This window comes from Hemibagrus wyckioides, linkage group LG02 (genome assembly GCF_019097595.1).
Source record: "Hemibagrus wyckioides isolate EC202008001 linkage group LG02, SWU_Hwy_1.0, whole genome shotgun sequence".
Classification (NCBI taxonomy): domain Eukaryota; kingdom Metazoa; phylum Chordata; class Actinopteri; order Siluriformes; family Bagridae; genus Hemibagrus; species Hemibagrus wyckioides.
The window spans coordinates 44,484-62,500 of NC_080711.1; the positions used below are offsets into that span (position 1 = coordinate 44,484).

General features: G+C 40.3%; 2 protein-coding genes across 2 annotated transcripts in view; one reads left to right on the plus strand and one right to left on the minus strand.

Moving 5' to 3' along the window:
- The first annotated feature begins 1,062 nt into the window (after positions 1-1,062).
- syt5a (synaptotagmin Va) lies at positions 1,063-11,038 on the plus strand. Its single transcript, XM_058418071.1, has 10 exons — positions 1,063-1,139; positions 4,415-4,572; positions 4,711-4,725; positions 4,845-5,017; positions 5,146-5,232; positions 5,842-6,009; positions 6,149-6,316; positions 7,948-8,065; positions 8,166-8,299; positions 9,813-11,038. Exons 2-10 carry the CDS (start codon positions 4,425-4,427, stop codon positions 10,020-10,022), a joined length of 1,221 nt encoding a protein of 406 aa, XP_058274054.1. The 5' UTR covers positions 1,063-1,139; positions 4,415-4,424; the 3' UTR covers positions 10,023-11,038.
- Positions 11,039-12,221: 1,183 nt separating this feature from the next.
- The window catches only part of tnnt1 (troponin T type 1 (skeletal, slow)), a 27,512-nt gene continuing 21,716 nt past the window's right edge, over positions 12,222-18,017 (minus strand). Inside the window, exons 11-13 of the mRNA XM_058416652.1 lie at positions 12,806-12,896; positions 12,593-12,633; positions 12,222-12,445 (exon numbers count right to left, since the gene is read on the minus strand). Coding sequence (XP_058272635.1) covers positions 12,400-12,445; positions 12,593-12,633; positions 12,806-12,896 — 178 coding nt within the window. The 3' untranslated portion in view covers positions 12,222-12,399. The remainder of the gene's footprint in view (positions 12,446-12,592; positions 12,634-12,805; positions 12,897-18,017) is intronic.

Consider the following 18,017-nt stretch of genomic DNA (forward strand, 5'->3'; position numbering starts at 1 on the left):
ATACATTATTATGAATTGTTTATTAAACCTTTTTGACAGTGAAACAGAGCATTTACAAATCCCTTAAACAACTCAGAGGAAGAATCTCTAAACATCCTGTCCAACGTTTACTCTGAGAGAACTTAAGAGAGCTCTTTAAATCCATTTTATCTTGCTCTAGAACTTGTGGAAGATCTCAGAGCTCATCTACAGCTGATTCTTCACATGAAGTTTCTCCTGAAATCAGGCATTCATTTCCTGTTGATCCCGTTCTGACATTTCATTAGAGTTTTGCTTGAGCCAGATGTCTCTCCATCAGTCAGTAAGACCATGAGAAGGAATGAAAGATCTGAGTGTTTCAGCTGAATCAGGATTCCTCCTCATGATGCAGTTAAACTCACCCCTAACACCATAACCTTATACTGAGAAATCTGATAGAGCTTCAGAGAGGTTTTTTTTAATTATAAGAATATAGATATAAGAATATTCATATCCTATATTTGTAACATCCATTTGTAAAATATATTTAAAAAAAATCGCAGACATGAGAGACTGACTATTTCCTGGTGTTAAAGGAAGTATTACAGCTCCGGCTCTCACGCTTGTACCATGACGAAGTAGTGCAATGCCTTCCAATCAGACATACACTTACATTTGCTCTTGAACATCTGTGTGAGTTTGTTGTAATAAAATATTTTCTGTCTTTTTTAGCTGTAAATGCTCAAACAGAGCAGTGCTACTGAAAAAAACTCTGGAGCTCATTCTGGTCTCAGTGATGTTTGACAGATCGAGTCTTCATTCTGTTTCTGTATCACTCATCAATTTATTCAGTCAGTAACATGATGGCTTTTCTCATAGCAATTACACATGAAGCATTGAATGTTTGTAACGGCAAGAAAACTGTTTAGCTGTATGGAAGGATACAGGATACAGAGGGAGGGAGAGAGAGACAGGGGGAGAGATACAGAGTGAGATAGAGAGAGAGAGAGGGAGAGAGCGAGAGAGAGAGAGAGGGAGGGGGAGAGAGAGAATGAGGTGATCAGGATTAGAGAGGGAGGACCGTGTGCATTAATCTCCTGGTCAGTAAAGCACAGAGTGAAAATCTGGTACAGTGAGAACGAGTGACAGAACATCATCTTCTTCATCATCTTCATCACTGGGTGAGTTCTCAGTGTGATTATCAATAAAGTAAAAGTCTTGTAAAGTACTCTAAAGTAAAAGAGTTTGATAATAATAATAATAAGTGTGTTTGTTGTGTGAAACATTAATACACTATTATTTATGACTAAGGTGAATTTTACTTATTAAACTCTGTCCCTAAGTTATGACCAAAACTTTATTTATTTTTTATTTATTATTTATGACTTTATGATGATGTTTCTCTTCATGATCAGCTTTGTTAGTGAGGAACTTGGAGTGATGTGATGACCTGAGCAGTGAGACTGCACACTCCACACTGGGATTAGTCCTCACACTCATCCTCACTTCTGATTCTGTTATTGATTAATGATCAGATACTGGGAACAGAGTCATGACCATGCTGGGGATTATGGGTATTAAAGTTGGAGTTGTTTTAGAGTTTTAGAGCTCAAACTGTGATGAAACTCAGACCTGAGTCAGTGTGAGGAGACCCAGAGAGACAGATGTTCAGGTGATCAGTTATCTGCTGAAGCAGTGTGTGATGGGAGATGTCTGTGGGCAGGGTTAGGGTTAAAGGACACAGATTCTGGTGGTGACGCAGCAAGCTGACACTGTCTCTGAGTGTTTAGTTTTATTTATTTATTTACAAGACAGATAGATAGATAGATAGATAGATAGATAGATAGATAGATAGATAGATAGATAGATAGATAGATAGATAGATAGATAGATAGAGATAGACATACAGACAAACAGTGTGATGGTGTATGAAGGAGTGTGATGGTGTGTGATGGTATGTGAAGGAGTGTGACGGTGTATGACGGTGTATGGTGGTGTGTGATGGTGTATGGTGGTGTGTGATGGTGTATGGTGGAGTGTGATGGTGTATGGTGGTGTGTGATGGTGTATGGTGGAGTGTGATGGTGTATGGTGGTGTGTGATGGTGTATGGTGGTGTGTGATGGTGTATGGTGGTGTGTGATGGAGTGTGATGGTGTGTGATGGAGTGTGATGGTGTGTGATGGTGTATGGTGGTGTGTGATGGTGTATGGTGGAGTGTGATGGTGTATGGTGGTGTGTGATGGTGTATGGTGGAGTGTGATGGTGTATGGTGGAGTGTGATGGTGTATGGTGGTGTATGGTGGTGTGTGATGGTGTATGGTGGTGTGTGATGGAGTGTGATGGTGTGTGATGGAGTGTGATGGTGTGTGATGGTGTATGGTGGTGTGTGATGGTGTATGGTGGAGTGTGATGGTGTATGGTGGTGTGTGATGGTGTATGGTGGAGTGTGATGGTGTATGGTGGAGTGTGATGGTGTATGGTGGTGTGTGATAGAGTGTGATGGTGTGTGATGGAGTGTGATGGTGTGTGATGGTGTATGGTGGTGTGTGATGGAGTGTGATGGTGTGTGATGGAGTGTGATGGTGTGTGATGGTGTATGGTGGTGTGTGATGGTGTATGGTGGTGTGTGATGGAGTGTGGTGGTGTGTGATGGTGTATGGTGGAGTGTGATGGTGTGTGATGGTGTGTGATGGTGTATGGTGGAGTGTGATGGTGTATGGTGGAGTGTGATGGTGTGTGATGGAGTGTGATGGTGTGTGATGGTGTGTGATGGAGTGTGATGGTGTGTGATGGTGTATGGTGGAGTGTGATGGTGTATGGTGGTGTGTGATGGAGTGTGATGGTGTGTGATGGAGTGTGATGGTGTGTGATGGTGTATGGTGGTGTGTGATGGAGTGTGATGGTGTGTGATGGTGTATGGTGGTGTGTGATGGTGTATGGTGGTGTGTGATGGAGTGTGATGGTGTGTGGTGGTGTGTGATGGAGTGTGATGGTGTGTGATGGTGTGTGATGGAGTGTGATGGTGTGTGATGGTGTATGGTGGAGTGTGATGGTGTATGGTGGAGTGTGATGGTGTATGGTGGAGTGTGATGGTGTATGGTGGAGTGTGATGGTGTATGGTGGTGTGTGATGGAGTGTGATGGTGTGTGATGGAGTGTGATGGTGTGTGATGGTGTATGGTGGAGTGTGATGGTGTATGGTGGAGTGTGATGGTGTGTGATGGAGTGTGATGGTGTGTGATGGTGTGTGATGGAGTGTGGTGGTGTGTGATGGTGTATGGTGGAGTGTGATGGTGTGTGATGGTGTGTGATAGACACTAGATGTTAGACATTTATGTGCTTATGGAGTTATTAGTTTTTAGTATTTTAAACTTTATTATTATTAGCATTGTTGCTATCAGTGCTCCACAGTAACGGTTTGTAAAGATGAGAAATATGAGTGAGGATTTTAAATCTGGAGCTGGATTTAAACAGACGACAGATTGGAGATTACTCCTCTAGTTAATCCTCACTCTCAGTATTTTATCTGTGTTTCAGACAGAAATGAGGATGACCGCAGCTCTCAGCTCTCATTTCTATATAAAATAGACAGTGTGTGTGTGTGTTTGGGGATTGCCTGATGGTCTAAACTGTCTCTAAAACACTTTAAACCCTGGGATGTTTTTGATAATCTCCAGAGATTAACCTCATTAAGCAAGTGTTGACATTCAGAGGAAGTTCAGCATGCAGGTCTGTGTGTGGGGGGGTGGGGGGTGGATTAGTGTTTCTGCACTCAGTATATCAATAAACTGACATATGTGTGTGTGTTAGTCATGGGAGCAGAAGTGGCTCATGGGAAGGGGATTAGTCCTACAGGTTTAACAGCAGGGATTTGAAGAGAGAGAACGACAGAATAAACACAGAGAGAGAGAGAGAGAGAGAAAATAAAAAAGAGCAGAATAAAGAGAAGGGAAGGAAATGAAAAACAGGACTGAAGGTTTGATGTCATCTCATGAAGAATCTCGGAAATGATACCTGAGAAGAACCTGTGAAGTACAAGAACCATGTAGTTCAGGGACCTGGAATTTTATAGGATTGGATTTGGACATTTGAACACGTGTGATTGGATTTGTTTAGACATTTTCCCGAAAGATGATCTGACAGCAGAGCTGATGAATATTTATTTTGGAGCATAGAAGCAGAAAGTCACCCAGTTGTATCAGATTAGTATCAGATCCTCACACGTTATATTTATATAATAAAAATAATAATAATAATAATAATAATAATAATAATAATAATTTTCTAATGTTAGAAAAATTTGTTATAAAGGAGAGTGACCTTTAGTGGTTATAAAGGAGTTAGAGTGACCTCTAGTGGTTATAAAGGAGAGAGAGTGACCTCTAGTGGTGAGGGGCTGTGTGGATGTTGTACCGTGTGCAAACTCACTAAGAAAATCCAGTTTTTGCTCCCTAGCTGATCAGCTATGAGGTTCGCCAGTCTGCAGCATCGTGTGCGCAGGGAGGCGGAGCCGGAGTCTGAGCCCGCCCCAGGTCCGCCTCCTCCCTCTCACCACTCCCACAATTTCATTGACATGAAGAACAAATTCTTCAACGAGCTCGGACACCTTCCCAGTGAGTGACGTAACAAACAATCTGACCAATCACTAATCATCTGATCAGTTCTTTTAAGTCATCTCTAAAATAAAGTTATACATGTTGTGAAATAAATGTCTCTTTTCTATTTAATGTCATTATTACAATCTCCCACAGATCACAAGATTAAATGTAAGAATCTATTTCTCTAATTTCTCTTTATAATTCACTTTATTTCTCTCTCTTTATTAACTAACTCACTCTCTCTCTCTCTCTCTCTCTCTCTCTCTCTCTCTCTCTCTCTCTCTCAGTGCCCATGTGGGCAGTAGGTGCCATCGTGGTGGTGGTTCTTGCCCTTGTTGCCTGCTTTACTTTCTGTTTGTATAAAAAGTGTTTAGGAGGAAAGAAAAAAGCTAAGAAAGTGAGAGAGAGAAAAGGTGTGAGACGAGTGATGAAAAAGGAGAAAGAGGGAGAGGAGGAAAAGGCAAGAGGACAAACTTTACCTTTCAGTGTTGATTTTTATATTCCAGTCATCAAATTGCACAGACTCAATAAATAATTTGAAAGTGATTCAGATTGATTAATGAACAATTCTCAATGCAATCCTTTCAGGAGGAGGTGAAACAGGAAGAGGAAAAAGAGCAGGAATTCTTCGGAAAACTGGAATACACACTGGATTATAACTTCACTGAGAATCAGGTGTGTGAGAGACGATGAGAGATAAACCCCAAAATACACAAAAGCTACAGCTTTTTAAAACACTGACACTGGAGACTCTTTCCATAAATTCCACGTCCACGTGAAGGAGCTGTTGCTATAGAAACGATGACCCTTTCAGAGAAAGTGCACAAATCTGTGATCAGCTGACCAATCAGAGTCCAGACATCAGCAACTCTGTGAGATAAATACCATCATTAACGCAGTTTAAAATGTAGACAAATCTTTAGTAGGACATGTTTTAACATTAGGATTAAAACCGGGTTTATAGTTAATGATGAATTCCTGGTTAAAGTCAAACGATGCAGTGGAGCCGTAATGCTTCTGCTCTAAACATCTCCACTGTGGAGAAACTGAGCGACTTTAAATCCCAGTCCCATTCAGTGGAAACTGAAATAATGTCGTCTCTTATACTCGTTTTGAAAGGGTGTATGGGGATGGCTGTAGTTTTCCTAATCCACAGTTTTAATGATAAATTTAGTTAAATTCCATTAATTCCCATTCCCTTCACACTCCGTTCCTTTTTTGTCAAAAGGATTTCAAAGCCGTCTAATATTCTTTAAACTTTCTCTTTTAACATTTTTTGTTCAGCTCATAGTTGGAGTCCTTCAGGCTCAGGACCTTCCTGCGATGGACATCGGTGGCACGTCTGACCCCTATGTTAAAGTCTACATGCTTCCTGACAAGAAGAAGAAATTTGAGACCAAAGTTCAGAGGAAGAATCTCTGTCCTGTTTTTAACGAAACATTTATTTTTAAGGTCGGTCTCAGCGACAGATCAGACCTCTAACTTTTACAATAATTATAAAGCAGTTTATTATTTAGGTTTTATAGATGTCAATGTGATTTAATGACTTTATTAATAAACACAAACCTCTGTGTTTTTCTCTCATCCTCAGACGCCCTTTAACGATTTGGCTGGACAGACTTTAGTGCTGCAGGTGTTTGACTTTGATCGTTTTGGGAAACATGACGTGATTGGAGAGATTAAAATTCCCATGAACAGTGTGGATCTGGGACAACCGATCCACGAGTGGAAAGACCTGGTGGGAGGAGAGAAGGAAGAGGTAAATATATCCACTGGTTTAATCACTGCACAGATTAAATCCTCACACTGGACACAGGGCAGGGAGCAGAAACCTAAAGATCAAAACAATGAAGGTGGTTTAGGTAAGAAAAACCTTTAAAATACACTATGTTGCCAAAAGTTTTGGGACAGAAACATGGTGCCTTTCTATGTGCATGAATGTAATATGGAGTTGTCCCGGCCTTTGCAGCTAAAACAGCTTCAACTCTTCTCAGAAGGCTTTCCACAAGGTTTAGGAGTGTGTTTATGGGAATTTTTGACCATTCCTCTCCAGGCCAGTCAAGTTCCTCCACACCAAACTCACTCATCCATGTCTTTATGGACCTTGCTTTGGTCACTGGTGTGCAGTCATGTTGGAACAGGAAGGGGTCATCCCCAAACTGTTCCCACAAAGAGCATGAAATTGTCCAAAATGTCTTGGTATGAAGCTGAAGCATTCAGAGTTCCTTTCACTGGAACTAAGGGGCCGAGCCCAACCCCTGAAAAACAACACCACACCATAATCCCCCCTCCACAAACTGTACACTTGGCACAATGCAGTCAGGTAAGTACCGTTCTGCTGACAACCTCCAAACCAAGACTCATCCATCAGATTTCCAGACAGAGAAGCGTGAATGGTCACTCCAGAGAACACACCTCCGCTGCTCTAGAGTCCAGTGGCGGTCAACTTTACACCACTGCATCCCACGCTTTGCATTGCACTTGGTGATGTAAGGCTTAGATTGCAGCTCCTCGGCCATGAAGCTCTCTACACACTGTTCTTGAGCTAATCTGAAGGCCACACAATGTTTGGAGGTCTGTAGCCATTGACTCTGCAGAAAGTTGGCGACTTCTGTGCACCGTGCTCCTCAGCGTGCGCTGACCCTGATCTGTGATTTTACGTGGACTACCAAATCGTGGGCCGAGTTGCTGTTGTTCCCAATTGCTTCCATTTTGTTATATTACCACTAACTGTTGATCGTGGAATATTTAGTAGTGAGGAAATTTCACTTACTGCACAGGTGGAACCCTATCACGATACCACTCTTGAATTCACTGATCTCCTGAGAGCGACCCATTCTTTCACAAATGTTTGTAGAAGCAGTCTGTATGCCTAGCTGCTGGATTTTATACACCTGTGGCCATGGAAGTGATTGGAACACCGGAATTCAATGATTTGGAGGGGTGTCCCAAAACTTTTGGCAATATAGTGTATCTCTAATGATTTAATTAGGTTGTAAATTAAGTGCCAGTGTTCGTTAATGACACAGATAATGTGAGTAAAATGAAAGTGTTGAAGCAGATAAACTTCACTAAAGTTTAGAGATCATTAGTGAGAAAACTGATAAAAGTTTTGATTTTGACTTTATTTTTAAAGACTTATTTCTATTCAGCCTCAGGCTTTACGTCACTGGTGTCTGGAGCTGCAGCTTCAAGGTTTATCTTTTTTTTAACTATTTGTCTAAAGTCGAGGTTTGTTTGGTTTTGTTGCTGTATTTAAAGTCTGGAGATAAATTTGTTATTTGGGTAAACGGTGTTTAAAAAGACTCTGGAGTGAAAAAATCAGGACAAATCTACTGGGTTACGGCGTGTAAATGTGTGTGTGTGTGTGTGTGTGTGTGTGTTCCTCAGCAAGAGAAACTGGGTGATATCTGTATTTCTCTGCGGTACGTACCAACGTCTGGAAAACTCACTGTGTGTGTGATGGAGGCCAAGAACCTGAAGAAGATGGACGTTGGTGGTTTATCAGGTCAAGGCCCAGAAAATCATCAATGTTTTGATTTTGGAACCTGATTCAGTTAATAATCAGATATCAGCTCAGCTCAGTTTATGATTTATTTATTTCTCAGACCCCTTTGTGAAGGTGGTCCTTCAACACAACGGTAAACGTCTGAAGAAGAAGAAGACCACGGTGAAACAGAACACGCTGAACCCCTACTTCAATGAGAGCTTCAGCTTTGAGATTCCGTTTGCTCAGATTCAGGTAAACTCACTGGACACTTCCTGTGGCTGATGGTCAGGTAACGAAGAAGAAGTAGAAAATATTTTGAAGTCTAATTGAAGTGAGCAATGTTGAGTTTCCAGCACACACTCCTGTGTGAAGCGGAAACACACACACACACACACACACTCCTCAGGTCAGTCTTGTTGAAAAGATCACTCTGAGTCTCAGGTTTTGGTGCCAGAAGAATAAGGCTTTTATTATCATGCAATAACAGCCTGAGTTGGTTTGCAAAGCAACTACCTCTCCATCTTCCCCATTTTATATGCTTCGACTTCCATTCGTTTTCACTCTACATTGCTACCTGTCCTCCCAATGTCTGTTTCTTATTTAGGGTCCCCCTTGAGTATACAATGTTGGGGCCATTCTGCCTAGGTCCAGCTTACTTTACCCTATAGGGTTACATTCTAATACACACAGGTTAAACACTCACTAACCCACACGTTAAGCTAAACAGGTCATACATGTATATCATATATGGCACATTCCTTTGCACACACACATCAGACACAATCAAATTATTCTACAGTCTCAGGTCAGGGCAATTCAGCTGGATGATAACGTTCTCATTCAAGGTCCTGCTTCAACACCGGGCTCAAACTCACACCAGAGAACATTTTTGTGATGGGTTTGGATTTGCTTTTTCATCTAAATGTAATCAGGGTCGGATATTTATTATAAATACACACGTTACAGTTATTTGACTAACTTTACTCGCCCACTGACCTTAGGGTTTTGTTCTAGAGTTTTTACAGGGTTTTCAAGATAGATAGATAGATAGATAGATGGATGGATGGATGGATGGATGGATGGATGGATGGATGGATAGATAGATAGATAGATAGATAGATAGATAGATAGATAGATAGATAGATAGATAGATAGATAGATAGATAGATAGATAGATAGATAGATACTTCATTCATCCCAATGGGAAATGTACAACTTCCAGCAGTATCCACAAGCACAGATAATAAGTACTAGAGATTTAAGGCATAAGATTTAAGGTATAAGATTTAAGGTATAAGAGATAAGTTAATGTCCAATAAATCTAGTAATTAATGTCACTCTGTGACATTAATTAATGTCATTAATGACATTAATTAATGTCACTCTGTGACATTAATTAGGAACATTTTTATTTCAAACAATGACCAATAGTTTTCCAGACCAGAAGATTTCTGGCATGAGGGTGTGTCTGGTCTGGAAAAGTACTGGTCATTGTTTAGTCAGAAAAGTCTCAGAGCTCTTCTTCTATGGTCTTCATGATGCTATGATTAGATTCTCTAACAAACTCTGAGTTCTTCCAGGAAGAGAAGTATTTATCCTCAGATCACATGACAGGACAGTTACATTGACTCCTGATATCACTTTCAGGCTTTTACTTGACTCTTAATGTTCTTTTGTTTAATCCTGTGTAAATCACCACTTTCTACAGGATGGTGAAAACTTTTGCACAACACTGTGTGTGTGTGTGTGTGTTGTGTCCCTGCAGAAGGTGCAGGTTTTAATCACGGTGTATGATTACGATAAACTGGGGAGTAACGACGCCATCGGAAAGTGCTGGATCGGATACGGGGCCAGTGGAGTCGGACTGCGGCAGTGGTCAGACATGCTCGCCAACCCAAGGCGCCCCATCGCCCAGTGGCACACACTGCTGCCCGAGGAGGAAGTGGATGCTGCACTGAAGGCACCAATCCGCTAATTTTACACACACTTCATAACTGTGTCTAGTCATTAAGTTTGTAATTTTTTTTGTGGTTGTAAGCTTTCATTTCCATGTGCAACTCCCTACCCCTACCCCACAGCCAACACACACACACACAATTTTTCTAACCCTAACCCTAGGTCACCAGTAGAGGTCATTATTCATTAGTGTTTAAATAGAATGAAGAATCAGATCAGTGTTTAGAATGAGGAAGCAGTGGTGTGTAAAGGCCACATCTCCTGTACTTACTGTGAAAGATCCTCTGGTGAAAATGTTACTCTGGTAAAAGTAGAGTCTTCAATTTGTAATTTTTTGTGAGAACTTTTCATTTTATGTGAGAAGTATCTGTCTCTTTCCTCTCACATGCCTGTTAATACACGGTCTGATTCACGGTCTGATCACTGTTAATATAATGATCATGATTCAATGTCATTGAACATTATTCTAAATCAAGGAGCACAAGGGGATCATGGGGCTGGAAAATAGCAGGACTTGAGAACTGTCAGGATTTCCTGCTAAGATTTAGATTATTCTTAAGATAGTAACACATTAAAACCTGATAAAACATACACAACTCTTGTGTGTGTTTACAGGGCACATGTGTTTGTGCATGGACACTACACAAGAAAAAGGACCCTTATATAAAGACAGGGTGTGTAGCATGTAAACTGTTTCCTACATAAAGTGCTTAAAAATGAAAATATAAACATCACAGCAGTACTACCACGGGACAGCCTGACGTGGTCACTCATACAGAATAACTAATATGTGCTGGACACTCCTGTGTCCTGGGAATCAGTTTTAAACAAATGACCAGTGAGGATCTGAGCAGATTGACTTTAACAGAAACTTGCTGCTCTACAGATTCAGAAGAAATAAAGTTGAAATTCAGTGAATATTTCAGTATTCAGTATAACTAATGCTTTGGTGTGTGATGGACAGTTACAGTGTTTGTGCAGTAATCTGATTCTGCTTTACATAAAAAACTATGAAAAAGAAATGTTACTTGGTGACCGGTCAAATATCAACAATAAAAGTTGAGCTCTTGGGTTATTGTGTTTCTGTAGAACATCAGTAACGTTAATGTAGACTGCTGCTCAAGACTTACTCATTACCTTAGCTTACTTAGCTAACTAAAGTGTAACTAGCCATACACCACATCATTAAGATAATGATAGATTTATTCACATACACAATAAAATCCTTCATTGCGGTGAGCTAACATTAGATTCATATTTAATAGAATGGTCAATTATGATGACCACAGGACGTGCTGACCTCTACATGTTGAATTCTTGTAAGATGAAATGGTATGCTACTGAGGCAGAGCAGGAATCTGAATATGAAAGATTCTTTCTTCTGTTCTACAACTTAAAACAAATCCTGCAGGTCAGGCCATGGGTCATGGGTGGTCAGGTGGTGGGATGTGGTCAGGGTTTTCTTCCATCGTAGGCTACAGTATTTCAGGCTGTGACACTGCAGTGTTAATGCTCTACAGAACCTTTAGCGCTCACTGCATTTAATCAGACCAAAAAGAAACGTAGGTTCAGAAATAATGCGCGCTGTAGCTCGGTTTGCTGGACTGTAACTGGACAACCAGTAAGGAGAGATGTGGGGTAATGTAGTGGAGTAGAAAGTAAAAAATGTTACTGTAAAATTTAGTGGAGTGAAAGTAAAACGTTTTTATACATTAGTAAAGTACAGACCCTGGTAAAAGGTCATTTAGGTACAGTAACGCATTACAGGAACTCGGTTACTGCCCACTGCTGTGAAAAATGACGTGAAATATTTCGTGTAGGAACCTGTTCTCCTGCTAACGAACTCCTCCACACTGTTTACACTGAGAGGTCAGAGGCTTAATATCTGTATGTTCACTGTAGAGACAATTCTGCATGTCAGGACAGATGACAGACCTGCAGCCGTTAGATGTTCTGAGGCAGAAGAACTTGTGGGATAAGGAGCTTAAAGATCTGAAGAATGAAACATGTTTCTACAAACAGCTGTAACTGATGCAAAACATCTTGTGATGTTGAACTGAGTGCAGATTCAGGAATAAAAACCAGCTCCAAATCCACAGAACCCAGAGAACCCACACAACCCACAGAACCTTCCAAACCCACATGACCCAGAGAACCCTCAGAACCCCTGGGACTGGACACTCCATTTAAACAGGTGAAAGAACTGAAGAACACATCTGTGTTAGAGAATGTTTTTATTCGTTCCTCTGGTCAGTAAAGACGAGTACAGACTCTGTGTCTGAGTGAAGAGGAAGAGACTTTATTTCGTTTCATTTCTTGTCTGATCTTGTCATAATTTCATTTTTGTTTTCTTTTCTCATCCATGTCATAACTTCTCCTCTATAAGATCAAAACAGTTATTTCCAGCGACCTCCGACTTTTCCCTTTCCATGAACCTTTTTGCTGTGAAAAGAAACAGGGAGGTAGATGAGGGTTATGCTGTTGTGCAACAGTGCTTTACAAGATGAAAAGGAAGATGATAAGACGATGTCAGACGCGCCGTGAGGTCTGATTCATACGCTATGATATGAGGAACTTCATGTGACTTACAACTTCTGGGCGTGTGAAATCCTGTTCAGCAGGACCACAATCTGGGAGCAGAAATAACCCGAGATTAAAATCTACACACAGCATGAATGTATAGAACACACACACACACACACACACACACACACACACACACACACCTACTACAAAGCTCCAATCAGCATTTATTTCCTCAGACATAGCTGAGTGTAATCAGTGTGTGAGAGATCAGCTGACCTCGTACTTCTGCCGCTTCATCTGATCCATGAAGTCAAACTTCTCAGACTCCAGCTGATAAATCCACTCCCACATCTCCTGAGCTCGCTGCCTGTTTCACCATACACACACACATCACACACACAAACACATTACACACACACACACACACAAACACATTACACACACACACAAACACATTACACACACACACACATCACACACACAAACACATTACACACACACACACACACACACAAACACATTACACACACACACAAACACATTACACACACACACACAAACACATTACACACACACACATTACACACACACAAACACATTACACACACACACAAACACATTACACACACACACATTACACACACACAAACACATTACACACACACACACATCACACACACAAACACACACACACACACAAACACATCACACACAAACACATTACACACCCACACACATTACACACACACACATCACACACACAAACACATTACACACACACACACAAACACATTACACACACACACAAACACATTACACACACACACACATCACACACACAAACACATTACACACACACACACACACACAAACACATTACACACACACACAAACACATTACACACACACACACAAACACATTACACACACACACACATTACACACACACAAACACATTACACACACACACACATCACAAACACAAACACACACACACACACAAACACATCACACACAAACACATTACACACACACACACACACACACAAACACATTACACACACACACAAACACATTACACACACACACACAAACACATTACACACACACACATTACACACACACAAACACATTACACACACACACACATCACACACACAAACACACACACACACAAACACATCACACACAAACACATTACACACCCACACACATTACACACACACACATCACACACACAAACACATTACACACACACACAAACACATTACACACACACACATCACACACACAAACACATTACACACACACACAAACACATTACACACACACACACATCACACACACAAACACATTACACACACACACACACACACAAACACATTACACACACACACAAACACATTACACACACACACACAAACACATTACACACACACACATTACACACACACAAACACATTACACACACACACACATCACACACACAAACACACACACACACACAAACACATCACACACAAACACATTACACACCCACACACATTACACACACACACATCACACACACAAACACATTACACACACACACACAAACACATTACACACACACACAAACACATTACACACACACACACATCACACACACAAACACATTACACACACACACACACACACACAAACACATTACACACACACACAAACACATTACACACACACACACAAACACATTACACACACACACACATTACACACACACAAACACATTACACACACACACACATCACACACACAAACACACACACACACACAAACACATCACACACAAACACATTACACACCCACACACATTACACACACACACACACACACACATTAAACACACACACACACACATTACACACCCACACACACATTACACACACATTACACACACACAAACAAATTACACACACACACATTACACACACACACACACATTAAACACACACACACATTACACACCCACACACACATTACACACACATTACACACACACAAACAAATTACACACACACACACATTACACACACACACACAAACACATTACACACACACACAAACACATTACACACACACACACATTACACACACACATCACACACACACACATCACACATCACACACAAACACACACAAACACATTACACACCCACACACATTACACACACACACACACACATTAAACACACACACACACACATTACACACCCACACACATTACACACACACACACACAAACACATTACACACACACACATTACACATCACACAAACACATTACACACACACACATTACACACACACAAACACATTACACACAAACACATTACACACACACAAACACATTACACACACACAAACATTACACACACACACAAACACATTACACACACACAAACATTACACACACAAACACATTACACACACACAAACACATTACACACACACACAAACACATTACACACACACAAACATTACACACACACACAAACACATTACACACACACACAAACACATCACACACAAACACATTACACACACACAAACACATTACACACACACACATTACACACACACACACACATTACACACACACACAAACACAAACACATTACACACACACACAAACACATTACACACACACACAAACACATTACACAAACACAAACACTTTACACACACACACAAACACATTACACACACACACAAACACATTACACACACACAAACACATTACACACACACACACAAACACATTACACACACACAAACACATTACACACACACACATTACACACACACAAACACATTACACACACACACAAACACAAACACATTACACACACACACAAACACATTACACACACACACAAACACATTACACAAACACAAACACTTTACACACACACACAAACACATTACACACACACACAAACACATTACACACACACAAACACATTACACACACACAAACACATTACACACACACACAAACACATTACACAAACACAAACACTTTACACACACACACAAACACATTACACACACACACAAACACAAACACATTACACACACACACAAACACATTACACACACACACACACACATAACACAAACACAAACACTTTACACACACACACAAACACATTACACACACACACAAACACATTACACACACACAAACACATTACACACACACAAACACATTACACACACACACAAACACATTACACAAACACAAACACTTTACACACACACACAAACACATTACACACACACACACAAACACATTACACACACACAAACATATTACACACACACAAACACATTACACACACACAAACACATTACACACACACACAAACACATTACACACACACAAACACATTACACACACACACAAACACATTACACACACACAAACACATTACACACACACAAACACATCACACACAAACACATTACACACACACAAACACATTACACACACACACAAACACATTACACACACACAAACACATTACACACACACACAAACACATTACACACACACAAACACATTACACACACACAAACACATCACACACAAACACATTACACACACACAAACATTACACACACACACACAAACACATTACACACACACAAACACATTACACACAAACACACACATTACACACACACACAAACACATTACACACACACAAACACATTACACACACAAACACATTACACACACACAAACACATTACACACACACACAAACACATCACACACAAACACATTACACACACACAAACACATTACACACACACAAACACATTACACACACACACACATTACACACACACACACAAACACAAACACATTACACACACACACAAACACATTACACACACACACAAACACATTACACACACACACATTACACACACACAAACACATTACACACACAAACAAACACATTACACACACACACATTACACACACACAAACACATTACACACACACAAACACATTACACACACACAAACACATCACACACAAACACATTACACACACACACAAACACATTACACACACACAAACATTACACACACACACAAACACATTACACACAAACACAATACACACACACAAACACATTACACACACACACACACACAAACACATTACACACACACACAAACACATCACACACAAACACATTACACACACACAAACACATTACACACACACACACACACACACAAACACATTACACACACACACAAACACATCACACACACACAAACACATTACACACACACAAACACATCACACACAAACACATTACACACACACACATTACACACACACACAAACACATTACACACACACACAAACACATCACACACACACACATTACACACACACAAACACATTACACACACACAAACACATTACACACACACAAACACATCACACACAAACACAAACACATTACACACACACAAACATTACACACACACACAAACACATTACACACACACAAACACATTACACACACACACACACACAAACACATTACACACACACACAAACACATCACACACAAACACATTACACACACACAAACACATTACACACACACACACACACACAAACACATTACACACACACACAAACACATCACACACAAACACATTACACACACACAAACACATTACACACACACACACATTACACACACACACACAAACACAAACACACATTACACACACACACAAACACATTACACACACACACACACAAACACATTACACATCACACAAACACATTAAACACACACACAAACACATTACACACACACAAACATATTACACACACACACAAACACATTACACACACACAAACATATTACACACACACACAAACACATTACACACACAAACACATTACACACACACAAACATATTACACACACACAAACACATTACACACACACACAAACATTACACACACACACATTACACACACACAAACACATTACACATCACACACAAACACATTACACACAAACACATTACACACACACACAAACACATTACACACACACAAACACATTACACACACACACAAACACATTACACACACACAAACACATTACACACACACACACAAACACATCACACACACAAAAACACATTACACACACACACAAACACATTACACAGACACACACACACACACAAACACATTACACACACACACACACAAACACATTACACACACACACACACACACAAACACATTACACACACACACACACAAACACAAACACATTACACACACACACACAAACACATTACACACACACACACACAAACACATTACACACACACACACAAACACATTACACACACACACACACACAAACACATTACACACACACACAAACACATTA

Bases quoted from the DNA above. Each gene is read 5' to 3' on its own strand.
- syt5a (XM_058418071.1), top strand. From the start codon at position 4,425: ATGAGGTTCGCCAGTCTGCAGCATCGTGTGCGCAGGGAGGCGGAGCCG. The intron at 5,018-5,145 runs GCAAGAGGACAA...CAATCCTTTCAG, and splicing joins AAGAGGGAGAGGAGGAAAAG to GAGGAGGTGAAACAGGAAGA. The intron at 6,010-6,148 runs GTCGGTCTCAGC...TCTCATCCTCAG, and splicing joins ACGAAACATTTATTTTTAAG to ACGCCCTTTAACGATTTGGC.